At 30.9% G+C, this 27,290-nt stretch overlaps 1 protein-coding gene and 1 long non-coding RNA gene across 2 annotated transcripts; both read right to left on the bottom strand.

Annotated features, from left to right (window-relative positions):
- Positions 1 to 19: 19 nt before the first annotated feature.
- On the bottom strand, positions 20 to 25,723 carry Spri (Src homology 2 domain-containing protein sprint). The gene is made up of 14 exons (XM_071723230.1): positions 25,522 to 25,723; positions 18,757 to 18,941; positions 18,109 to 18,284; positions 17,371 to 17,475; positions 16,470 to 17,050; positions 15,440 to 16,088; positions 14,563 to 15,042; positions 10,615 to 10,765; positions 10,061 to 10,296; positions 4,965 to 5,434; positions 4,695 to 4,826; positions 4,131 to 4,373; positions 3,451 to 3,643; positions 20 to 3,037 (listed from the first exon to the last, which is right to left on the bottom strand). Exons 2-14 carry the CDS (start codon positions 18,903 to 18,905, stop codon positions 2,934 to 2,936), a joined length of 3,669 nt encoding a protein of 1,222 aa, XP_071579331.1. The 5' UTR covers positions 18,906 to 18,941; positions 25,522 to 25,723; the 3' UTR covers positions 20 to 2,933.
- On the bottom strand, positions 5,845 to 9,155 carry LOC139784070 (uncharacterized). The gene is made up of 3 exons (XR_011721469.1): positions 8,574 to 9,155; positions 7,064 to 8,208; positions 5,845 to 6,225 (listed from the first exon to the last, which is right to left on the bottom strand). It is a non-coding gene; the product is annotated as an uncharacterized lncRNA (long non-coding RNA).
- Positions 25,724 to 27,290: the final 1,567 nt, after the last annotated feature.

Genomic DNA, 27,290 nt, shown 5'->3' with positions numbered 1-27,290 from the left:
ATATATGGATCCATTCGAATAATAGAAAAGTGTTTATTGAGCATAGACTTACATATTACAATGATAATAATAATCATTGATGACAAGTGTGTAATAATGGTAATTAATTAATGGTACAGATTTCTTTAACGAATAAAAAGTTATTTATTTAAGTGTAATTTTTAATAAACCTTTCCGACTTGTATCGGTTTGACTAGCATATTAGAAGCATATTATCGACATTAAAATTATCGTGTTAATCATCGTGGAAAAAGGACGAAAGCACGTCTACGCAAAGATCACGATACATTATAGGTATAATAAAAAAAAACGCGTTTAATAAATTATGTGGGGAAATGTACATTTATAAACTGCTAATTATTATTACATATGTAACGAGTGCATAAATTGTAAAAGACAGTAAAAGAATGCGAGGCTGATTTGTACGATTCCCTTTAGCAAAATATTTTCCGTATTATTTTTGTGAATTTATAAGATGCCATCGCGATCTCTTGTGAATTTAAAATATAATTGATATTTATTTATATTTTCTAATTTTACACAGCTGATCATTATTGCATATGTATTATCGTTCTTTATTATCTCGCAACTTTATTGACACATATATGAGTTATACACAGCCTTCTAGATTTAAAAATCAGCCTGGCAAATTCTTTTGCAGGAAAAAAAAGAAGCAGTAAGGGAGGCATCACATGTGAAAAATATGAATAAAAATCTGTCTACTACTTGTAGTAATAAATATACGACGTTTGCTTAAGATTACGGATTGCTTATCTTACCAGAATTTGCGATTTTTTTTCGTATCATAGAAAGTACTTAAAATAGAACGTCTAAGCTAATCTTCTTTGTTTTCTATTCTAAAATTCGCGGTCACGAGTTAAGAAGTTTTCTCGTGAATCATTTTTGTCACTCGATATTATATAGAAAACGTATAGCAATTTGCGCGTTCCTTCATATGTATATTAGGGAAAAATCTGTGTATTATTCTCTCTATATATATATATATGCATATAAATATTATATACACACATATATATAAAGTATAATACTCGCAAAGCCGGTCAAAGTCCAGAGATCATCGGCGTATTATCATAGTGATCATATATGTCAATATATTATTATATTGTAAGTACTTTCATTAATTTAAAAACAAAATTTTGTAGTAATATTACCTTAATTTAAAAAATCGATTTTATTCCTATATAATTATTAGGAAAAAGTTTTAAGAGATGGTATATCAATATAGAATTCAAATAAAATATTAATATGAAAATGAGTGAATTATCATTGAGAAATTTTCTGGAAAATATAAACAATTGTTAAAAAGCTTTCTCTTATTTATGCCATTATATGTATGACAACAAAATAAGCAACTTTATCGATTAAAATCAGATTTCTGAGATAATGCTAAAGTGAGTAGAAAAATTGTATTTTTTAAATAAAAAATCAAACAAATTTTTCATTAATATGAATTTCTTATAATAAACATAATCTTTTAGTTTCATACGAAAAGGCTTGTCTGAATAATCAATAAATATGATAATCGCTTCATTTACATTATCATGAATAAATAAACAATAATAACGGTTCTATCTAATTAGTAAAAATAGAAAGTTTTTTTTTAATTATAAACTAATAAAATTAATTTATTACTATTTTTTTTAAGACGTTCTCTGGACTTAGAATATTCTATCTTATTCTTTCAAGACAGGTTCGCTTCCAAATAGCAGCGTCCTCCCTTTTTTTTATTGCAAACGTCCACGAGACATTGAATACTGAGTAAATACATACAATACGACTTTTCACGATACATCGTATATGTGTGTGTGTGTGTATACATATATATATATATATATGTGTTGTGCATGTGTGCATGCGCGCACTCGCGCGCGCGTGTATCCTGCGTGCAATTGCAAATGTATACGCGTCTCGAGATTATTGTTAATCGCACACACATGTACACAGCTGTACGTTTTTCTTTCTTTTGGCTTTACACTCGATGCAATTTAATCAGTGGTCAATTCCGTCGAGTCAATCGGTGAGTAGATATTTGGTCGCGAATAGTTTTGCACGATCACGCGATTTTTAATTGTACGTATTTTAATATATTAACCCTCAGGAATCGTAAACAGTATAAAATTTTATTAAATAAAGAGATATTAAAATTAGGATATTATAAAAACCGTACAAATATATATTTTATTAAGTTTTTGGTATTAGCTTCCTAATATTCTTACACGACCTTGTTAAAAAGAATTATCGATATTAGAAAATTAGAAAATTAAAAGATTGACTTGAAGAAGATAAGAAACATGTTATTATTTATTTGTTACATATAAATATTAGAGTATAAGGAAACTTTTTATCTTACTTATTATAACTATTTTGTATGCAAAATTTATCTTTAACATTCCACTATTAATTTTAATATTCTTGAATCCAAATAATTAAACTCCATTTATCTGCTGAGGGTTAAAATATAAAAAATCAATAATTGTACATTGCATGATACTGTTTAAAATCACGTTATCCCAATTGGAAAAATTTTACGAAACTCATTTATATCTTTTCTTTTTTTCCGATGACCATGTAATTCAGATTACTTAATTTTTCTTTGCAGTTAAGTACCCACATTACTTACGCGAATGATAAAAATTCTAGTTTATCCACATTTAATTTTTTATGACAAACGCTTTATAAAAATGGCAGTGTCGAAAGGATTTCTATCAAGATACTTTTAACAAAAATCCTTGAGTGATTCAATATTCAAAATCTTGAAAGAGATGTTTTTGTAGAAAAAATATAACATTCTTCAATAAATTTCCATGTATCTTCAAGATATAATACTTATATCTTGAAAAGCGGGATATCGACTCACGACAGAGGTGTCTAAAAGTTAATTTTAAGTTAATAGAATACTTTGCTATTCTCTCTTAAGAACTGGTCTTGGGCCATGCTATCTTGGCGTCGATTCGTTTGTAGGCAAAAAGGCAGTGAGAGAGCTCCTGTGGGCATTCATGATCTCCGAGCAACGTTTCTAAAACAATTTCCGGCAAAAAATACAAATGTTATAGTCATTATAAATAATTGAATATATCATAATTTAAAAAAATCAATATGCAATATTACATAATTAATTTTTCACTGCTATTAGTGGTAATTAGTAGATAATAATTAGTAGTATTAATATTTAAAATTACTGTAATAATTATTTTTATGATGTTAACATTATAAAAATAATAACGAGTGTAATAAAAATAGAGATGTAACAAATAAAATAATAGTTAAAATAAAAACAATCAATAAGAATATCTATTTAATTATTTACAAATTCTACTATTGCACAACATTTTTCTATAATATATTTTATATTAAAGAGAAAATATAGAACATAATTTATTTCATAGTAGGTACTTCAAATATATTAATTTTTACATTAAATGCGCTCACCTTCCCCATGCACCAACTTGAAGAGCCCATAGTCCTGAGGATTTGTGCATCTAATCTTATGCGCAAGGATGCGGCAAATTTCTCTGGTATTCATGTTTGGTCGCACCGGAAGTGTTCTAGTATTTAAAGAACCATGCAACTCATCCGGTACCAAGATCCGCAACACAGACGAACAGTCCGGTGTTCCACATCCCTAAACAAAAATGTTATTCCCGTGAAAAAATGATTGAATTTGATATTTTCAAATTTTCCTTAGATAAAATTTAATCTTATTTATATAATAACTCAGAAAGTCTTTAAGTGTTAAGATATATTTGAATAACATATTATTATATTTGATTATTTACACAGAAGAGAAAGTTGTTAATTTTTGTTCGAATAGTCGATAGTCAATAAAATAGAATTTATTTGGCTAATTATCAAAAATTTTTCAATAATATCTAGGGCTGCTAGAAAAATTGAATTGTGTCCGAAATAATGATTTATAAATGAATATCACATATTATGACTTCATGTTATATCTAATAATCTACAAAACCAAATAAAACATTTTATTTTAAGACAATGACACGAGATTAAATGGTCTTGCGTGACAGATTGGACATTTATGATTATTTAATTGTAATTTACATCAACTTAATCCGGCTTACAAGATATAATCATCGATATTTATTCCTTACGTTTAACGTGGACATGGTGCTCTGGCTGGACTTAAAGGTCTTTAGAACATGCACCGCACTCGACAGCGTTGTCAGGTAATAGCCACCCTCGCCGCTCAAAAGGGAAGTATGTAGCAGGCCCCACATGTACTCGGCTTCGATCTCCGCGTCCACCACTTTACCGCGTACTAAAACCCAGATCACCAGCGGCAGAAGATCGTCAGCGCCCAGTGTAACATGCCTGCCCAAGTTAGCTTGCTTCACCTGCGAAATCACAATTAAAAAATTTCATATCATCGTATTACATTATTGGTGATTTATTAATTACTAATTTTAATATATTATTTTATTTGTAAAATATAATGAAAACATTAAGAGAATATCAAAGAAATTAAAATAATATCAAAACAAGAGAAACGTGTAATTTTTAATAAATGTATTTATTTTGTAAATCTATATTTAGCAATATTGTATAAAAAAATGACAAAAAGTAATAATAATAAATACTAAAAAAATATATTAATAGAAAATATATTGTTATATTTATATATTTCTATGAACAGTATTACGTTTTATAGAACTTACAGAGTTGAAGATGGCCGAGATGGCTGCCAATAGGTGTTCTAGCTTCTCGAGTGGAGAATCGGCTCTCTGCAATCGCTCGATGTATTTGAGAATGCGCTCCAGACTCTCTTCCGAAGGGGGTACGATTTTCGACTGCACGTGCAAAACAATCGAGATTTAAGTGCAATAAATTTCATCTCTTTTCATTAATAAATTTTATAAATTTCATGAAGCTATTCCGATGCTCTCCGAAATTTTCTTTTCTTCTTAATATTAGGGAAATCTAGTTACCTGAACCCCGAGGTCGTGTATGGTCTTGCCCTGGGCGTGCTGGATGTTCTCCGCCAGGGTCTGTAGCGCACCGGTAGCGAAATAATGTTCGATAAACAACCGGCATACGTGTTCCCGCAGGGGCCTCACCACCAGGCCCATCATCACATCCTCGAGAATGGCATCGAGATTGAGGAACTCGTTCGGCCGTAATTTCGATCGCTCATTTTCCACCTCGCTCTCGAATCCACGCTCGCCATGCTTCACCAAGTAATTCTTCATACCCGACATGAATTGCCGCATGTTGCGCATCACCACATGCGGCATTGCTTCCTTGCTCTCTCGCGTACATTGAATAAAGTTGTCGATATTCTGCGAGAAGGTTGTAGTCTTGTCCGCCGCAAGTTGAAGAGCGTAAGTTCTAATAGCTGCCCCGGTTCCGTTCAGCTGATGGTCGCGATTTTTCGAAAGCGCTTGTACTCGTGGCGGAGCTGTAAAAGAATTTTTTATAAAGATGATATATATATATGTATATATATATATATATAAAAACATAAAATAATTACGGAAAAAGTTATTACACGAAAAGTATCATTACTAAAAATCATTGAAAATAAAATATTGCATAAAAAAATATTACATGTATGTACATGAATACCATAAACTATATTATATAAATAAAGTACTATTAAGTACTCCTAAAGTATATATATATATATATATATATATATATATATATATATATATATATAGATTGGAAGAAGAAATGACCACATAATATTTTATATATTCATAATACTTTAGGAGTACTTAATAGTACTTTATTTATATAATATAGTTTATGGTATTCATGTACATACATGTAATATTTTTTTATGCAATATTTTATTTTCAATGATTTTTAGTAATGATACTTTTCGTGTAATAACTTTTTCCGTAATTATTTTATGTTTTTTTAATTCACATATGAAACACTTTTGAATAACTTTTGCACTTTTCTCGTAGTTTCATAAATATTAAATTTTAAAAGATTTTTAGACAAGTAAAAATATTTTAATAAAACCAAGGCTTATTAATAAAGAATTTTTTAAACAAGTGGTCTCAAACTAGCCCCAAAGAAAATTAATCTTCAATAATCTTCTTATTATAATTTCATAAATACTCTTATTTTTATTACCCTTGAAATCTCACACATATCTGCAATCGGTAGATATATTAAACATATATTAAAGACACATTGTCCTTTAAGCGTTTAATATTAGTCAAGATTTTATGGAAGTCTCTAATGAGGTATCACAATATAAATATTATTATAATAAAAAAATTAATTAAATTTTTAAAAAAATTATAAATTTTATACAATATTTTTATATAAAAATTTCATTTAAAATGTCATATTAACTGCTCAAATCAAAATTAAGAGTTTTTGATACTTTTCCTTTCAGTTTTACAGTTTCAACAAAAAGTTAGAGTGCTTCACAACTTTATTGTCTAATAATTTTTCAAGATTATCAGAGATAAGAGATCAGTATAAATTCTTATTTTGCAGTTACGTGATGAATGTTATTGCACTCAAATAAATGTGAAATACTTTTTCAACAATTAGTAATTAACCCTTCGTAGTCACACTTGGGTCAATATGACCCACACTCATTTGGATTTAAATATCAGCTAAATGCCTAGCTTAAAATGGGGCTTGGACCGCCATCTACAAGAGTTTGAAGTATCCTCTATAGGTAGAGACCGTTAATCATGTACTCGTTCACGATTTTTTTTCAACATGTTGCCACTTGATTTCTCACAAAACCGCAGTTGTTTTATATTCTAGAATGTTCAAGGTATGTTCCAGAATTATTTGAACTTGATCGGACCGATACCATTAAAATGGCAACCATTAAAAATCGACTGGATCAATACGACCCAGTGTGACTACCGCGGGATTCTAGAGAAGTGTGACTACGAAGGATTAAAGATTATAAATATTCCTAAAAATTAATTTAGAAATTTTCCAATAAAAAATTTTGAATTAAATTTAACATTTATAAACAAACCCTTAAAACATATTTAAAAACAACAAAGTCCGCATTTAACTGTATTAATTGTTGCTAATTATCAATTACATTCAAAAATGTTTACGCTCATCTTCAGAAAACGTTGGATACAGTTTATAATTCTCTGCAAGAGTTTCTTAACAGAGAACTTCAGTTCGCGTTTCATCTCCATTTCCAAGCGACTAGCCTCCTCCAGCGAACAATTAATCATCATCCATTCTCCATCCATCTCCTCCATGTGAAATGCCATTAAAATCGGGCTATCGATTTGTATGACAGATAAAAGGTCAGTGTATTCCAGATAAAAACTTTTTCTCCTTTTTCAAAGTATTCCTACTTTGTGTAACGAAAGAAATATATTTGCTAGAAAGCGAAAATCAGAAAAGTCCCTTTGGAATTTCTCCAGCAATTTTAATTCACAAATATCAGCATCAATTATACATATTGTGATATTTAATTATCTCATTTTAGCAAATTCGAATAAAATATACTCAAAGTAAATAAATTGTAAATTAAAAATAAATTAAATAAAGACACTAAATAGGAATAATTTGAATACATTCAACTATCACGAGATTTAAGTAATTTTCCTTTTTTGTGACAACAAATGTCTGCATGCAGTGCTAAAGATTATGACGGCAATTACGTGTACAATTAATCGTTATCGGGTTTAACGACTTCTTATCGCACTCGCGAGCGTGGAACGAACAGATATTGCGCTCTCCTCTTAGGAGATGTAAGTTGTTAGCGTGCGAAAAGGCTCTTGTCGGATGATTTCTTCAAGGTGCCGATTTATTTCATTTTACGCTTTACTTTTAAACTTACTCTATCAATGTTGTTGTTTACAGTTATTTGTCTAATGTAGTTATGTATGTTCTAAATTTCTTTGATCGTCACAAATTATCATATTACAATTGTTGTCGCGTTTGCTAGCACGTGGACACACTTTTATGTGCTTTATCGTAGACTGTCTTAAAATTAGATGAATATCGTGGTATAGGACAGATTTTTGGACTCTGTTTTTCTCCATCATGAGATTATCTCTTTCTGATATGATCCACTTGAAAGCTCTCAACTTGTCTCATAAATCAACTTTTTTTTTACAAATTAATGTCTGCAATTTCTTCAGTTTTTTCCGGTTCTGGAATTAGAATTTGATCGGTTCAGATCAAGTATTTTTCAGATAATCCAAAGAAATCCAAGCGTTCCTAAAACTTGGATAAATAAGATTCTTTAAAGATAGCAACATAATAGAAAATAGACATAAACTATCAAAGAAAGTATGAGTTAATCAATCAAATATAAAGTGTTTTCTTCCTTCTTTAATTTTGAGTTTAAAATTTAATTATCTCAAATATTTCAAATAATTTTAAAAACTCTTACATCGCGAAAAAGCTCAAGATTAAACCAAAGATTCTTTAAATTTAATTAAAGTTTCCTTTTCCTTCTCGACTTCGATAGTATTAATATTTCAATGCAGATTTTTTGCAAAGTTCTACGCTTTGTATAAAAGCTAAACAACTCCGAGTTCAACAAGGTCAATGAAGCACTAATAAAGTTACAATCAATCATCACTCACGAAGATACTTCACATTAGGTTTGTCCTTTGTTATAGCTGTACTTATCACCTTTCCTCTTTTTCTATCCAACGTCTAAGTATCCATCTCATTTTAAATGCGGAAAGTGCGACGTAGCGCAGCTACAAAGGATACCCATCACTTCAAACACTGTGATCAGATGGTCGACCGGTTAACGACTGACCGAGCGTCACTGTCAAAGGTAGCAGGAAGAAACCTAGAAGCTGGTGTCGCTGCTGCATTTTAGCGACAAGAAGTGCCGAGCTCTTCTTTTTACAACCAATCAATCAGCCACAATCGGTAGATAACGAGATAATCTCATCGGTATCTCATTGTTATCATTTAAGTATAACCGCGATAAAGTTAAGTTACTTTCTGTCTCTTCAGTTTTCTATTCATTTTGCTTTTCTTCTCTCTTCGCTCTTTTCCTTTTTCTTTTATACCAGAATAACAATAATTTCCTTATATCTAAATGCATTTCCACGATTCAAAGATGCAATATTATACCGAGTATAATTTAGATAGTCTCGAGGAATAATGAATAAGAGTACCTCTTAAGAAAGGCAAATTTTCTTCGAAGATTATTTACGTTAATGTATATTAATAATTTAAATAATGTAAATTATATACTAATATTACTATTAAACATAGTAATTTAATATAAATTATTACATTTAAAATTAATGTAAACAAATGTATATTCTATTATTCACAAATAAATATAATTTATAAATTAATGCGTACGCACGGATATACACACACTCAGAGAAAAAATCATACACTGTTGGAAAATTTTTGTAGTTTTGTTAAAAAAGGTCCTTGTTAAAATTTTTGTGTAAAATAATCAACACATACATGTGTATTATAGATTTAACATATGCCTGTTGAACTTAACAAATTTAAAATTTAAAATTATTAAAATAATTTAAAAAATATGTTAAAGTAACACAATTTGAACGTATTTATTAAATGTGTTAAAATTTACAAAAAAAGAGTGTTGATTTTACTCTATAACAGAAGTGGGAATAAAAATTTACAGAATAAGAATGTTGATTTTATCTTACAATCTTAACTTCAACATAAAAGTTATGTTAATTGTACACATAATTAACCTCAAATTACAATCAGAATTACATTTCCTTTCTGTTGAAATATTTTAACATAGTATCGGTGTTACCCCATTTAACACATCCATATTATATGTTAAATTAACACAAAAATTTGGACTGTTTGGGACATGTGATTTATTATGTTATATTTAACACAAATTTTCCAACAGTGTAGTGATGGCAACTATATAGGTGACAACTATACAAGTTGTATTCATAGAATTATTGTACATAGTTAAATGAACTATTTTGTAGTTATTGCAACTAAATTGATGGTTAAGAGAACTAATAAATAATTATTTTAACCAATTAAATATATTCTTTAAAATTTTTATACCCAGTCAATTTAAGAAGTTGAGTATAAAAAAGATAAAACTTACACAAGAGAGGATCCATTCGTTCCTTAAAACTCTTGTTTCGTTTGATTCTTTCCACATCACTCTCCGCGTCTGTATCCAGCATGGTTTCCCACTCTGAAGGATCGTACGTGCGATCTTTCCGCGAGTCCGGGGTATCCTCGCGCTCCACATTCCGCTTTTCCACGTTGTCATACGACGAGTTCCGGTCGCTGTATAACGACTCACATGTATCTGGCGGCTTCAGCAGTTCCGGGTGCCTGTAAGAAGATTTGAAGCATCGAGTTCAACATTCTCGATTACACATAAACATTTCTTGTTAGTTTAGCAAACTATTTAGAAAAGTTTCAATCGGATAATTTTTGTCTTTCATCGTTATATTATAATTTAGATATAAAGAGTTAAAATCACGATAAGCGCTTTCTAAGATTTGAACAAGAAATTACCTGTTATTGGGTATACAATAGGAAAGAGTAAAGTTTTAATGCAAAAAAAAATCTTTTCGAAAATGTATCTAATGTCTTTATACAAAGTTGTCATAAAATTATTTGCGATTTCGTTCACGTTAGAAAACTTACCGTTGTAAGATGATATTTTGAACAGTCAAGGTATTCCGAATGTTTCTATTGCATTCCTCGTCACTGGGAAATTTTCTAGCGACATTGTCGCCATCATAAACAGCATCACAGTCATAATCCGGTTCGCAATCTGGCTCTTCAGCTTCATTGCCTATCCGATATAATGAAAAATTGTTATAGCGTATCCAATATTTTAGTTTTTACACTAAGAATAATATTTTAATAAAATTTTTAACAGATATTTGATTTTCTAAAAATTTTTCTTAATCTCCAAGCTTAGCCATTAATAAATAGATCTCTTTATATAAATATAATATACATATGGGGCATTCTTTGCTAAATCGGTCGCCAACCCTGACCCCTTTCGATTTTGCTCTTAATTTTTTATTACAATTAACTGAAATAAGTATCTGTGATTTTTTTTTCAAATTTTTATCTCAAGTCGTATTCGAGATAAAGATATTCAAAGTTTTGAAATCCATCTTCTCCGAAAAATGTTCAAATAGCTGTAACTTTACTTCTATTTATCGGATCGTTAAAAAATCAGTCATGTAATCAGAATTTAATCGGAAAGAAATGTACTTTTTGAAGAAAAATATTTCAGAATGCTATGTTTTAGTTTTCACAGTTAATTTTACATTCAAAAATTAAAAGTCCGATTTTTAAAATGTAGGTGTCATTTTTTATTTTTATACAAAAATTCACAAAAATTCTTGCGTCAATTACCAACATTTTAAGTCCGGTCCGATGATGAAAATCTTTTTTTTTTTTCAATTTTTTTCCCGACTTTAATCTATAATATATTGTAAATTGTTTGGAAAGTATCATTATTTTGTTTTTTTAATTTATAGATTAAATAAATAAGGTTTGCTGGCAAGTATACAACAACATTATTTATTACTGTAATGATAAAACAAGTAGAAACCTGCACATTGCTTCCTCTATGAGGAAGCCTGTTTTTGTATGCATAATTATTAGTAGATATTTATTAATTTGGCTTCCTCATAGAGGAAGCAATGTGCAGGTTTCTACTTGCACACTTAAAAACTATAAGGAAGCAATGTGCAAGTTTCTACTTGCTCACTTAAACAAGTTTCTACTTGCACACTTAAAAACTATGAAAAAGCAATGTACAATTTCCACTTGCACACTTAAAAACTATGAGGAAGCAATGTACAAGTTTCTACTTGCACATTTAAAAACTATGAGGAAGCAATGTGCAAGTTTCTACTTGCACACTTAAAAACTATGAGGAAGCAATGTGCAAGTTTCTACTTGCACACTTAAAAACTATGAGGAAACAATGTGCAAGTTTCTACTTGCGCACTTTTTTTATGGATAGAGTATCATTAAAAATAGGTTGGTGTTGAATTTGGCAATGATCGGTGAAGGGGTTACCAATTTTTGCCTAAAAAGTGTACAAATCATACACGTAATCTTATATATAAGGTATCATTAAAGGGAGGTTGTTTTGAATTTGGCGAAGATTAGTGAAAGGGTTACCGATTTCTGCCTAAAAAATGTATAGGGTAGACCGAGGCAAATCGGATTACTAATTAGCACGATAAAATAGCTCGTTTAAAATAAAACACTAACGAAAATTGTCTTAAAACTTATATTAATCCGATTCGCCTCAATCTACCCTAAGTTATTTGATGGATAGAGTATCATTAAAGGAAGATTGTTATTTAATTTGGCGAGGATAGGTGAAGGGATTACCGATTACCAAAAAATTTAAATTCGACGTTTTCATAACATAAGCAACACATTGGCATCAAAAACTCAAAAAACAATTTTTACTTCGGTCTTTTCTACCCCTATTTCATATATAATTCTTTTAAATTCGGTTGATTAGACTTAGCTTTATATGCGATCAAAATTATGGACCTTTGATCGCGTATAAAGCTGGGTCTAATCAACCAAATCTTAAAAAATTATATATAAAATAGGGGTAGAAAAGACTAAAAAATATAATAAAATTAGAAATAAATCGATATCTCCAAATTTGCGGAAGTTAGAGCAACCACGGACATTTCTAAAAAAATTCAAAATTTTTTTAAAAAAGAACCCCTTTACCGATCATCGCCAAATTCAATACCAACCTTCCTTGAATGATACTCTATCGATTAAAAAAAAAACAGCCCGATATCTCAATATTTGCGGAAATTAGAGCAACCACAACATCAAATGTGCACATACACACATACATACGGAAATTTTTTTTTAGGCGATATTTCGACGTTTTACAACAATCTGAACATATTGGCAGAAAAAACTCAAAAGCCAATCTCTTCGTTGGTTTCTTCTACCCCTATTTCATATATAATTCATTTAAATTTGGTTGACTAGACCCAACTTTATAGGCAATCGAAGGTTCATATACGAAATTCACGAAAACAAAGCTTCCTCTATGAGGAAGCAATATTAATCAATTTTTAGATAAGTAAATAAGAAACACTCGTGTAATGGTTTTATGTGAACGCTTATCGGGATTTACGTTTCTTTTTAAAATTTTCTCCAAAGGAGCGATATGAGACTGCAAAAAGTAAACTTGAAACTCAATTTGCAAAAGTAAATCATGTGTACCTAGTATTCGAAAAATTCATTGCATTATTCCTCAAGTACTTCACTAATAAAACGATTTTCAAACTCTAAAAAGAGTATCAGAGATTTATATAATTGTCTTAAATCTAACTAAAAAGAGAAATGTAAATCCCGATAAGCCTTCACATAAAACCATATTACACGAGTGTTTTTATTCACTTATCTAAAAATTGATTAATCCTATTTTATCATTACAGTAATAAATTATGTTGTTATATACTTGCCAGCAAACCTTATTATAACCTAATCTATAAATTTAAAAAACAAAATAACGATATCTTCCAAGCAGTTTGCAATATACAATATTATAGACTAAAGTCGGGAAAAAAATATTTTTATAATTTTTCAAAATTCAAAAAAATTGAAAAAAAGATTTCCATCATCGAACCAAACTTAAAATGTTGATAACTGACGCAAAAATTTTTGTATAAAAATAAAAAATAACAAACATTTTAAAAATCGAACTTTTAGTTTTTGAACGTAAAATTAACTGTGAAAACTAAAACAAAGCATTCTAAAGTATTTTTCTTCAAAAAGTACATTTCTTTCCGATTAATTTCATGACCGATTTTTTAACGATCCGATAAATAGAAGTAAAGTTACAGCTATTTGAATAAATCCCGGAGAAGATGGATTTCAAAACTTTGAATATCTATATCTCGAATACGCCTTGAGATAAAAATTTGAAAAAAATCAGAGATACTTATTTCAGTTACATGATTAAAATAAAAAATTAAGAGCAAAATCAAAAAGGGTCAGGGTCGGCGACTGACCGATTTGGCAAAGAATGCCTTATATATTTTTTCTAAATAAGTACTATTAAAGTCATTTTTAACCCTTAAATGCCACACCTCTCAAGAATCTCGTAAATGACACATGGGGTCTAAGAGACCCCAGCATGAAAAATGTCTCCTTACTTATTGATTTTTTGATATTTGATATTTAGTTATGAAAATTATTTTCAATGTTGTTCAAGGCTTAGAAAAGAGAATAAAATGCTTATATTGTTAAAATTTCAATTTCAACATAGTATAAAAAATTAAGATCGCCAACAGTTAAAATGTTGGCTCCAAAATCAAAAAAATAAAAATTAATAAATAAATAAATATGAGCTCCATATTTGGCGGGAACATTTGAAAATATATCATTCTAAAGGGTCTGGGGTCCGCTGGACCCCGGGTGGCATTTAAGGGTTAAAGAATAAACAAAATATATAATTGTTTATAAATATTTAATTATAGTATTTTATTCCTTTGATCGCCGGTATTTAATGTAATTTATAACATGTTTTAAAAAATAATTTTTCGAGTAATCTATATTTTCTACAATATGTGTAGAACGTACCGATAAACTCCCAACTAGAATCTACCGCCCAAGAAGTGTCATTAAACACTTTGGTCTTGATCTTTGGTGGTTGAACGGGCTTTGCCCGGGGAATCTTCTTCGTCTCCTTAGCTTGAACCAATCTTTTCGCTAGGTTGTCGACTGACGACGAGATTAATGGCGTTTTTTCCTCCGTCTCTTCGGAGGGCTCTTCCCAGCAATCAATAGGATGCAATTGATTGGCATTCCCTGTCGGAGTTTGTAACCAACCTGGTTCGCTGTGTCGGTACTTGTTCAACGCCGGATTATTTTTGGTTGGTCGTCTTCTCGGGATTATAATGGCATTTTGAACAATGGCATCGGCCGGTTCTGCGTAGAAGGGACTGCTCTGTTTAGATTCGGGGGTCCGGGGACTGTTGCTCTCCGACTTCGCCAAAACAAGGCCCAATTTGTTTCTCGGGGGCGTCACCGTGTTGGGGCTGTTCAACGAGTTGGCACTGCCTACGAAAAGGATTTCTAATCTCAAAATCTCTTTGAAAAAATCTCTAAAGACTCTCTTTTAATTTTAATCTTAAAAGGTTCAATAATAAAAAAAAAGAAAGTAGAAATCACTATAAATTAGAAACTAATGATCAAATGAAACATTAACTTTATATTCAATATAATATTCGTTATTTTCACAATATCTGTTATTCTTTTTATTAATAAAGTTACAAAAATAATATAGTAAAAAAATTAAAATAAATTTCTAATTGTTTTAATAATCTTTAATTATAAAATAATCTCCAATTAATAAAATTTCTATTTCTGTGTAATTATAAGCTCTTTTTCTTAACTTTAATATTAAGTTACTGTTTTATAGAATAGTTTTTTATATAACAATCTAATAGACCCTTACAAACTCTAGATAGCAGATCGGGCCTCTTCCCCATACCAGTCTCCTCCGGCGAACTCTGGTCAGGACTTTTCATCTCCGGAACAGGCTTAAAACTACTAAATTCCGGACTCATCATTTCTTTGTATCGCATTTTGTCGTTTTTTAGAATAAACTTGTCGTTCTTCAGAGCCATCTGTTCTCCCGCTGGCGATCTTTCATTGACAAGACTCTTTTCGGATTCTCTGGGACTCATCAGACGGTCAATAGAATTTCTCGCGCAATCTTGCGGAGTGCAGGCGACCCTGTTATCCTTCAACCTGTCGTTCCAGGTCGACTGTGTCGATTGGTCAGTCGTGTTCCAGATGTCTTCGTAATCGGAAATTTTATCGGCCGGCGAGCTGCGATAATACGATTCCAAGATGTCCGATTCCTGATAGTGTTGGGAGTTTTTCCGTGAGTTTTTCTCGCGATCGCGTCGCCTTTTTGATTTACTGGTGCTAGAAGGAGTATTTGGGGAGAGCACGTTGGGTGTCTTTGGGATCAGCTTTGACGTGGGGGATACAATCGGAGTGGTGGGCGAAAGAGGCGATTTGATGGAAAAGTTGGAATTGAGAGATTTAGTAGATTGAGGACTCAGCAGCGACGTGCTGGGATCCGACGGTGTGTTTTGCTGTTGGCAAACAGGGAGAAAGGAGGTTGTAATTATTTCAATGGCAGTAAAGAGAAATGACTTGTAATTTTTTAGTTATTAATTAAATTACTTCACATAACAATAACAATAATCAACATAAGACATGATGCGTTATAAAATAGATGTGTCTGTAAAATTAGAATAATAAGAAAATGAATTACATTAAAAACTCAAAATTTATTATAAAATATAAAATAAAATAATAATATAAATAAACATAAAAAATATTACAAGTGTATTATAAGAAAATTGATTATATTTTCATTAATTATATTATAATTATGTAAAATTTAGAATTTTTGTTAAAAATTATTTTTGTAATTATAAAAGTTTGAAAAACAACACTTTTTTTAATTTTACCTGTGAAGTATTCACGTTGCCCTGGTTCACGTTGAACGTCACCGTCGTAGTCACGGTAAAATTATTCTGATTCTGATTGATGCCGGGCTTGGCCCATCTTGGCGGCGGCGGTGGCGGCGTCTTCACACTTTGCCTAGCTCCTTGATTCTCAGCGATGATATTCCTATTATCCGGCAATTCTGGAGACGTGGTGCACGACAGGTTGTTCTGATGGAAACTCGAGACGGACGCGAATTTCCCCGAGCTCTTGGTAAACTCGATCGTCGTTAATTTTGGCGTATCCAGACTATTCTTTAGAGCGTCGAAATTTCTCATATCTTGAATAGGACTCAAAACGTTATTTTCCACGTTGTGGACCACCGGCGAGGGACATCGCACGCTTTGCACGAGATTCGGCGAGATCAGTTTGTGAGAGAGTTTGTCAGCCGGTGACGAGATCCGGTCTCTTTTGGTATCATTCAGAGGTTCGTTGAAAGTTGTCAGATTGAGAGTGTTCGGCGGAGTTGGACGTGGCTGACGCGGCAACGACGGCGCAAAAGTTGAGGTGTTCGCATTAACGGTATTTGTCGGAGAGGGAGTGTCTGCACACACATACAAATTTAAACAATAGATTATTTTTTAGACGATTTTGGGATTATTTTTTGAAGGATATTGTCTTGACTCTGATTTTCAGAAACTATGATAACTCCAAATATAAGTGGGAGACAATGCTAAATTTAGAATTAAAAAAATAGAAGTAATAATCTACTTTAAAAAAATTTTAGATAAAAAACTTATTAGGAAAGGACTGACAGTGAGTCATATAATTCCGATTAAAAAATAAATATTTTAGTAAAAATCACTAACATAATGAACAACAAAATGTGTTGTGAAAATAAAAAATAGAATATCAATGTCTTACGTGTATTGTAGGATGATATTGGGGCCAGATTAAGCACTATGCTCTCCGTGATCGGCGTATTATCCATGTTATTATTATTATTGTTAATGTGGTGGTTATTGTTACCTGCAAAAAAAGATTTTTCTATAAATATATCTGTTAACTATTTTTGTTTAGCTACACGGAGATAATTTTCTCTTAAAATTTACCCTGAAATCATGGTAGTTGTGGGACAACATGTACCACCAAAAATTTTATGCGAGCTATTCTGATTAATATCTACCATAATAAAAAATATTAATATCTATTACATTAAAATATAAAATATGTTTGATTAATTTTACTAAAATATATCTAAGAAATTTCAATATTTTTTCAAAATTTACCAATCTGCTTGGTAATTTTTATCACGTTGTTTGTAAAATGTCTTTTGTATATTTTAAAAATTCCTTGGTTGCCAAGTTGTCCCAAGTTTGTAGTAAATTTAAGGGTAAAATATAACAAAAAATTCTTTCGTGTATGTAAGTTATTAGACTTTGAATATAAGTCTCTAACACAAATTTAATAAATGAATAAAAGTAACAAGCATTTAATTTATAATAAGCCTTTTAAAAATAATTATCAGAAAATTATTTTGTAATTTGTAATTTGTAATTTTAAATTAATTTGTAATTTTTTTTGTCTTGTTAAATTTATTTACTTACATCTATAATTTATTTTAAAATTATGTACGCGAAGAAAATATTAAGAAACACTCACCCCCATGGAAACTGCTCAGACTAGAGGTATTGCTGCTGCTGCTTTCCGGTGGCTTCGGATTCGCCATTGGATATCGCCAAAACTCTTGGCCCAGCAACGCCAGCGACGACAATTGCTGCCTATTTTTCGCTTCTCGCATCGCTCTCGGTAAAATCAATTGCACTGGCAGTTCGTCACTGTTTGCCAAATAAAAATATTATGGCTTGAGTTAATAATTCTATACTAGCATTACATGTAACATTAGGATGATTGATAAATTAATTAAATAATTAATTTATAACAACTTTGTGTGTGTGTGTGTGTGTGTGTGTGTGTGTGTGTGTGTGTGTGTGTGTGTGTGTGTGTGTAATATACATCCACATATTTCCATATTTATATATACTATATAAAATTATATTTTCTCTTCAAATGTAACTTTAAACTATTATTATTGTTATTTAATTGAGCATACAATGTAGCTATAGAAAGATTAATAAAACGACGACGAGTAAAAAAAATAAAATGTTACGAGGTTGATAATCAAAATCACGATTTGTGACAGGTGAATTTGTACAGATTAGAATATAAAGATGAAGAAGATGATAGCATATGCCATTTCTGGAGCGGAAATCCACATATAAATAAAGAGAGAGAAAAGAAGGCACTTACCAGCACTGTGAGTAGTGAGCAATCAGCGAGGGGATATTGTCGAACCTGTTCTCGCTCGTTTCCAAGCTCAACTTGCCCTTGTTGGCCTGGATCAGGTAATGCTCGATGTAGGGTCCTTTCCCGACAGGTAATCTCACTGAGAGAGCCATTGTATCACTCTGACTCGATTGTCGTACTACGAAATTCTGAAATTAAATAATATTTATAATAAACAATTACTTATGTTTAATAATTGTAATGTGTAGGTATATGACACTTAAGAAGTAATGATATAAATATAAGAGAAAGATTATTTAATCATTTCTTTATATTACTAAACAATTAATTTGTCATTAATCATTAAGATTATTCTTTCCAATGATCAACTAGATCTTTAAGATTTCCATTTTAAAGGTCTAAAAGTTCTTTATTTTGAAATGTTTCTTCAAAAAAAAGGGAGGAAATGACAATTTAGATTTCGAAAAGTGTATAATGTATAAATTTTAATGATTAAAAAAATTGAGACAAAAGAAAGATTCCAGCAAGCAATCCGAATGCAATTCGAATAGCTATAAATCGAGAAGATAGATGAAAAATATTTCTGTATTATTATCTATAGGTATATACATATACCAGCTTTTCATTATTTTTCAATTTTAAGGGACAACAAATCAGAAAGGTTTTTTAATTAAATAAATTTTAATTAAAATAAGAATTAATTGAAACAAAAGAAAGGAAAAGCAGAAAAGAAGAAAACAATCGAGATTTTTCTAATTCAAGATTTGACGGCAAAAGCGTTTGCGCTACAATCGTTGTTACATGTTTTGATGCAGAGAAATAAAAGGAGTTTCGTCTCTCATCTATGGAAAGTAATTGCGAGGCGCATTGTTTTTCGACAGTGCAATTCGTTCGAAGCGACGCGACGATGAGGCCGCGAAAGGGCCCCGAAGGAATGGGAATGACGGAGGACGATTAAGAAAGGTGCAAAACAATGACCCGTCGGTAGAAACAATGGTAAAAGAGCGGTGCCCGTCGCTCGTTTGTTCGCAGTCATTTTCGCGCTGATTACAGTGTAGAGCTCTACGCGCTATTACACAACGTTGAAAAAAAGAAAAAAAAGAAAGTTGACGTGGAAGAAGACGGCAAACATTTTACCGCTGTCTTAATCGATTCTTTTGTTAATCTCATCAAAAAATATATTTTGCAATATTCGTAATTATTGCTCTTATTTCTCGCTCAACTCTTATAATGCAGCCGAAAATTTATTTAATTAATTAGTAAGGAAACTTTCATTATCTTGATGGTAAATTTTTAGATATATACATCCTTTTATTAATATTTCTTATGTAGGAACTATAGTATAATGCGGCATAGCAACAGATCGATCGTCCTTCGGTTGCGTAAATATTTTCAGCTGTGTGAAGTTGGCCCCCCCACTACTGAAAATCCAATAATAACTATTACCATTCGTTTGGTGGTCGTTTGGTGGTGTTTGGTAGTCCATTCCCGATGATTGGTACACACAGAAAAATATCGTTCTACAGCCAAGAAAAGCAATTACTCATTTTATTTTATTTGGTTTGAGTAATAGTTTTCTTCAACAAAGAATATTTTCTTAATATTAGTTTTAAGATATACTTATCATAAGTATAAGATATACTTATCATAAGTATAAGATATACTTATCATAAGTATTAGAAAAGCTTATCATCATGTGCTTAAAAGAAGAATTTATTCTTCTTTCAAGTATATTCTGAAACTTTATCTAAGAAAAGCAACATAAGCTTGATTTGAATATTTACTGATTCTTTAGGTAAGAATATGAAATACTTGGCTGTATAGAACAACATTCTTCTAGGTTAGGAGGTTTTCGTGCGCGGTCCGGAGGGGTACAGTTTAGAATATTAAAATTCCTGTCATCAGGTGGACTCGAACTCGGTTCCTCGTGGTTATGAGTCTGATACTTTATTACTAGGCCACATCTCTGATTATATTCTTAGTGCTGCAGTATCTAGTTTTGACAGAAGTGATTCATTGATTTCAAGTATATTCTGTAAACTTTATCTAAGAAAAGCCACATAAGCTTGATTTGAATATTTACTTATTCTTTAGGTAAGAATATGAAATACTTGAAATCAATGAATCACTTCTGTGAAAACTAGATACTGCAGCACTAAGAATATAATCAGAGATGTGGCCTAGTGATAAAGTGTCAGACTCATAACCACGAGGAACCGGGTTCGAGTCCACCTGAGGACAGGAATTTTTATATTCTGAACTGTACCCCTCCGCACCGCGCACGAAAACCTCCTAACCTAAATTCCACTTAGGAACTAAAGAATTAAAGAAAATTAAATAAATAAAAATAATATTAATTGTAATCATCAAGAATACAAATTCTTTTTTGAAGTAAACGATTATTCTAGATGAATAAAATTTTTTCTTGATTCAAATAACGGATAAACTTCTCTCAAGAAAATGTGATATCTTTATTGAAGTATATGCTTCTCTTCCGTGGACTCTATATTGTAAGTAAACAGAATGTTCGTATTAATTTAATATTTTTGTTTCAAGTACTAAACTTGCTAAGATCTAGAATATGTTTTGAGTAAATGTGATACTTATGACGACTTTATGGTAGATTTGCTCATATATGAACTTATCAAATACTTGAAGCAAGTAATATTAACTTGTAGGTAGTATATATTTTTCTGTGTGTAGTCAAAACTGTAACTAATAATGCAAAAAAAAGACATACGCGAGTGAAAATAGCCCCCTCTCTTGTAAAACTCGGCTTTCCAGACTGCGTATATCATTATAATTGTAAGCATTTGTTTGGTGGTCGCGTGCTGACGTTTGGTAGTCCATTCCTATTTATTGTTAGCTAAAACTGTAATTAATAATACAAAAAAAGACATACGCGCGTGAAGTTAGACCCGCCTTTTTTTTATTTGGCTTTCCAGACTGCATATATTATCAAACCAAACAAGTTACATTTACTTTACCAATAAATAATTAACTTGCATATATTATTATAACTATAAGAATTCGTTTGATGCATTTAGTAATTAAAAATATAATTGTTAAAGAAGACAATAAAATATATATGTGTGTAACTATGCATTTCATAGAAATATTCTTGTACGATTGCATGTTTAATTATAATCATTAATATTTATTTAACAAGCATTTTATGATGTTTGGTAGTTAATTTTCAATAATTAATAATTAATAATTAAATACATATGGATCAAATTGGTGTAATCCACTTCTAACATCAAAACATTTTTTCAAGCTTTTTAATTCTTCTTGTAGTCATATTCCATAGTTATTTTTCGAAATGTCAAGTAATATATAATCTTTTAATTTTTAGAATTGTAGAGCGTAATTAAAATAACGACTAATTATGTTTTGTAATTTTTACGACTATGCACATTTAATAATTACAAAATATATATAATTATAAAATGCTCGTTAAATAAATATTAATGATTATAATTAAACATGCAATCGTACAAGAATATTTCTATAAAACGCATGGTTACACACATATATATTTTATTGTCTTCTTTAACAATTATATTTTTAATTACTAAATGCACCAAACGAATTCTTATAGTTATAATAATATATGCAGATTAATTATTTATTAGTAAAGTAAATGTTCGATTTGATAATATATGCAGTCTGAAAAGCCAAATTTTATAAGAAGAGGGTCTAATTTCAGGCGCGTATGTCTTTTTTTGTATTATTAATTACAGTTTTAGCTAACAATAAATGGGAATGGACTACCAAACGTCAGCACGCGACCACCAAACGAATGCTTACAATTATAACGATATACGCAGTCTGGAAAGCCGAGTTTTACAAGAAAGGAAGCTATTTTCACGCGCGTATGTCTTTTTTTTGTATTATCGATTACAGTTTTGATTAACAATCAACGGGAGTGGACTACCAAACGTCAGCACGCGACCACCAAACGAATGCTTACAATTATAACGATATACGCAGTCTGGAAAGCCGAGTTTTACAAGAGGGGGGGCTAACTTCACGCGGATATGTCTTTTTTTCGCATTATTAGTTACAGTTTTGACTACCAATCATCGGGAATGGACTACCAAACACCACCAAACGACCACCAAACGAATGGTAATAGTTATTATTGGATTTTCAGTAGTGGGGGGGGGGCCAACTTCACACAGCTAATATTTTCGTGCCCGCTTCACGACAAGAGCGTTAGTGTTTGGTAGTTTTTTGTTAAGAAGCAGCGCGGCCCGGCAACGGGCGAACAGGCTCAGTCCTGCAACAACCGCCGTAAGAGTCAGTCTCTCTCGTTTCACGGATCTGTATCAGCTAATAAATCCTGATTACTATAAAGCGTATTAACGAGTGGCTTCCTCCCCTTACACTTATAATTTTATTTTTAATGCTCCCTTATATAATTATAAAATTCAATGATGTTTTATTAAGTTAGTCTAGAATTTATTACCCCTACCAATTTTTTAGCAGAGAATTAATATTAAAATTGGGAGTTAGTGCAGTGAGACTAATTTGCACTAGTACTTCTATTTTTAAAAATGTGAAGATAGAAAAATAAATATAAAGAAAAATAAATTTTGAATAAAAAAACGCATAAATATATATTTAATTAACTACAATGCCTAAAATATTACAAATAGATGTCAGCATTATTGAAGCATGTCAGCATTACGTACACCGATATGCATTATCATAATCGCACCAGCAAATGACCAAAAATAGAAAATTAACAATATCAGTCTAAGCCTAAGCTATTTTTTATTAAATTAAATACCTACTCTTGAAATATCAAAAAAAATTCCAAATTTATTGCAAAATAAATTAGAAAAGAACATTCGGAAATCATTTAACGTGCATACGACTACAAGATATAAATTATACCAAGAAAATAATTTACTTTGTCAATCTTTGCGTTAAAAGGGAATATTAATTAATCTCAAAACATACTAGCTAGTGCCGAATTTATTACACGTTTAATAAAAAAAAAGTTATAGATTGCAGTTTCATGAATTTGGACACGTGGAAGGACGTTTTTATGTACGCATTAACGTCACATCCTAAAGAAAAACGATGTATCCGTAAATAACGAGTTTTGCGCTTCATCAAACCTCGCTATCTAGATTTACGTAAGACACCGGATATGTAAAGGGTTTTCCTAATACAACTTCGCGTCGATTACATGCCGTCAGGCATTGACACGGTTTTCCGTGTGTCTGAGAACACCATTATTCTTCGAACCGCCCGGTGCGGCGCGGCGCGGCGGCATGTCAGATACGAGCCGACATACTCACGCTCATTGTTCCGAGGCATGTTGCAGTAGATGTGTACGTAGATAGAGGAAAAAAACGGTGCTGAGAGGAAATGACCTTCCATTCAGAAAAATAATATTTGGCACAAGGAGAATAAGAACAAGAGAATAAGAGAAAATAATAAAAATTAATTTTTTTCCATAAAAATTGAAAATACTGGGTTTTGAAATTTTCAATTTTGTAATTATTATGTTTTATATTTATATAAAAATTTTTTTTACAATCAAATATCCATGCAAATATACATATAAATTTTAGAGTATTATTCTTTTGCAAAAATATACTTTAACTTCTGCAAGATGTTTGTGAATTCCGTGTGAAAATAAATGCGTTGTTTGCAATTTTTGCGTTGTTATATTAATATCTTTTGTGTTATGATTCGATAAAGGCGAATATTGGGTAAATAACAATTTTACCATTTTACTGCGTAATAATCAGTATAAAAACTGTGCAATAATATTAATATAGATAGTTATTAACGAAACTATAATATAGTTTTATATTAATAATTATTAATAAAACTATTTATAGTTTCATTAATAATTTTAAACTTCTTGCTAGGAGAGAGGAGCTTATTCTGTATGAGAATGGAATTTGGCAATCACTAGACTATAGCTATCAATCACTACATTAGCTATCAATCTCTAGACTAGCTATCAATCACTAAACTAATAGACTTATTATTAATATTGAAACTCTGTAATAATAGATACGTAATGATTTAGTAAATAATAAGTAAGTTATTAATACAATTTAGGTAACATATTAATATTTTTGTAATGTATTCTGAATATATTACAAACATGATTTAATATATTCTTTTGCCGAGATTACATAATATTCTCATTTATGCAAGACGAATCCTCACTAAGGCCTCACGAAGGAATTCTCTCACGTTATGAAAGAACCTGAGAAAAATGAGCTAGTAACTTCATGCTAATGATGTCCAATTTTCTTATCGCGGATTTCCACTTTTCATGCTATACCTATAGATATCCCGATCAAAAATGCATGGTATTCACTAAAAATGAATTGCAATTCTCTAAAAAATGATATTTATTTCAAATTATCCATCTTATCCGAGATCTTATCTCAAATATGCAGTATGACACACGTTTAAATTTCTTATTTTAATCTATATTCAAATAATCTCTCTTCCTAATACTTATATTTTTTAGTACTTCTAACTTTTATATTCTCAGTATTATTTCTTGCTGTTCCCACACTACTTCAAAACAAAAATAAGAATTAGCAATGCATAGAATATGAAGGATGGAAATATCACCGCGCATGTTTAAAGATATTTTTATTATTGTTGTATATATATTATATCGAAATAAAATTGGGAATGAAGAAAAATACTTAGAATAAGAATTTGTTTAATTTCAATATAGTATGTTAAGAATAGAGAAATTCTATGATGTAAGTGTACACTTACCCCCTCCTCTTTGCCCTGCAACAAGTGAAAGGCCCCGGCTCTCTGAATGCCCGGTAAGAACCAGATCGGGTGAGAGCGTATGAGCCTTTCGATTAGGGTAATATCGCAAGCCACTTCGCTGCCAGAATCTTCTGTAGATCTTGAAGATCCTCCCGAAGTGGCCGATTCTTCTGATGAAAGCGATTCCTCGCTCTAATAAGAAAAAAATATCACCATATTAATAATAGATATACAACGTAAATAAAATAATAAACTTATTATATGTCAGAACAGAATAAATAGTTTTATAAAAAAGAATATTAAAGTTATGATTACAAGCTTCTTTCTGAAGTGTACTTTTGGGATAGATTTATTTAATTGTATCTTACATTTATAATTTTCTGTTATATAGAATGTTATTATTATAAAAATATTTTCATAAACTATGTAATATGTTTCTGATTAATTAAGACTATATAGGGTATTATTAATTATTCGGGAAGTACACCTGCCTATACAGCATATTACGGAATTAATTTTAATTGTTGCTGAGATTAATTTATATATTGTATTTAATTTTATACATTTAATAATTAACAAGTAATAAATTTATTTATCACCTATCAATTATTAGATATATAAATTTAAATACGTAAAATAATCTCAATTGTAAAAATAATCTCAGCAACAATTTAAATTATTTTTATCTAAATTATATCCTTTATTGTGAATAGAAATAACTTACTGCAACATTTTTATCTAAATTAAACTTTTTTCATCAACACTAATTAATAATTAATAATTAAATTTAGTAATTAATAACTGACAAATTTTTTTCGTAAATTATAAATAATGTGTTTTCTGAGATATTATACTTCAAACAAGTTGCAAATATTAATTTATATATAAATCTGCTAATTAAATGGTTGCCGGAATTAACTCGCTATATCTGCGCGATTGTGATCGTTTCAACGTTTAATCGCGAATTTTCAGCGATTTGTTTTATCACCGACACGGAAATCTTCTCTTTCGGGTGTCGAGGCCGTAAATCCCGCCGGCTTTGTCACACAATGCGCCCCTAATTCCACATTATATTCATTGTCAGCGTCCAGTTATCTTTATCCGCAGCCAACGTGCCCGGTCGCAATTTATTTATCGTTCTCGTTCTCTTCCTCTTTCAATACTTTTATATGAGATATGGAACCATGCTATAGAAAAAAAAAAAACGGTTAATCGATCGTTTTTTAATCCCTCCTAGAGGCAAACTGCATTGTAATGAAGATTAAGTATTCGAAGTATTGAAAACTATCGATTTTTCCTCATCTTTTATTTTCAGTGATTTGATCGATATTGATCGAACGATTCGTTCTCTATATTCTCCCAACTTGACGTAACTCTTTTTATCATATCCCTCTCCCCCCCCCCTTCGTATCAACGGAGATGAAAGGGAAAATCGATGATGGCCAAAGCGAAACGAATGGCAGAAAAGGAAATGGGGAGCGGGAGGGTAAGCAAGGGCACACCAGTGAAGGGGTTCGAGTGTAATTTAATTTGAAATGCAGACTGACACACGGTTTCTAGCTAACGGGATTAAATGCAGACGTGCGTCGCGTGTTGAATACTCTCTCTTCGAGAAAGAGAAAGGGGGAGGGGGAGGGGGACAGGGAGGAGCGAACGAGCTAATTGCAAATCCCTTAATTGCTCGTCAGAAAAAGTCGCTCCGCGATGAGATGCTGTTTCTGACGATTCATCTGAATTTAAAACACGATACAACTGTACATGTAGTTACG

Source organism: Temnothorax nylanderi, unplaced genomic scaffold, assembly GCF_030848795.1.
Source record: "Temnothorax nylanderi isolate EJ_2023f unplaced genomic scaffold, tnyl_v1.0 TNYL_tig0580_pilon, whole genome shotgun sequence".
NCBI lineage: Eukaryota > Metazoa > Arthropoda > Insecta > Hymenoptera > Formicidae > Temnothorax > Temnothorax nylanderi.
The sequence above is the reverse complement of the archived record's forward strand: the minus strand, read 5'-3'. Positions and strand labels throughout refer to the sequence as shown.

Bases quoted from the DNA above. Each gene is read 5' to 3' on its own strand.
- Spri (XM_071723230.1), bottom strand. From the start codon at position 18,905: ATGGCTCTCTCAGTGAGATTACCTGTCGGGAAAGGACCCTACATCGAG. The intron at 5,435-10,060 runs GTAAGTTTTATC...ATTCTTTTACAG, and splicing joins ACGAATGGATCCTCTCTTGT to CTCCGCCACGAGTACAAGCG. The intron at 4,827-4,964 runs GTAACTAGATTT...TTGCACGTGCAG, and splicing joins TACACGACCTCGGGGTTCAG to TCGAAAATCGTACCCCCTTC.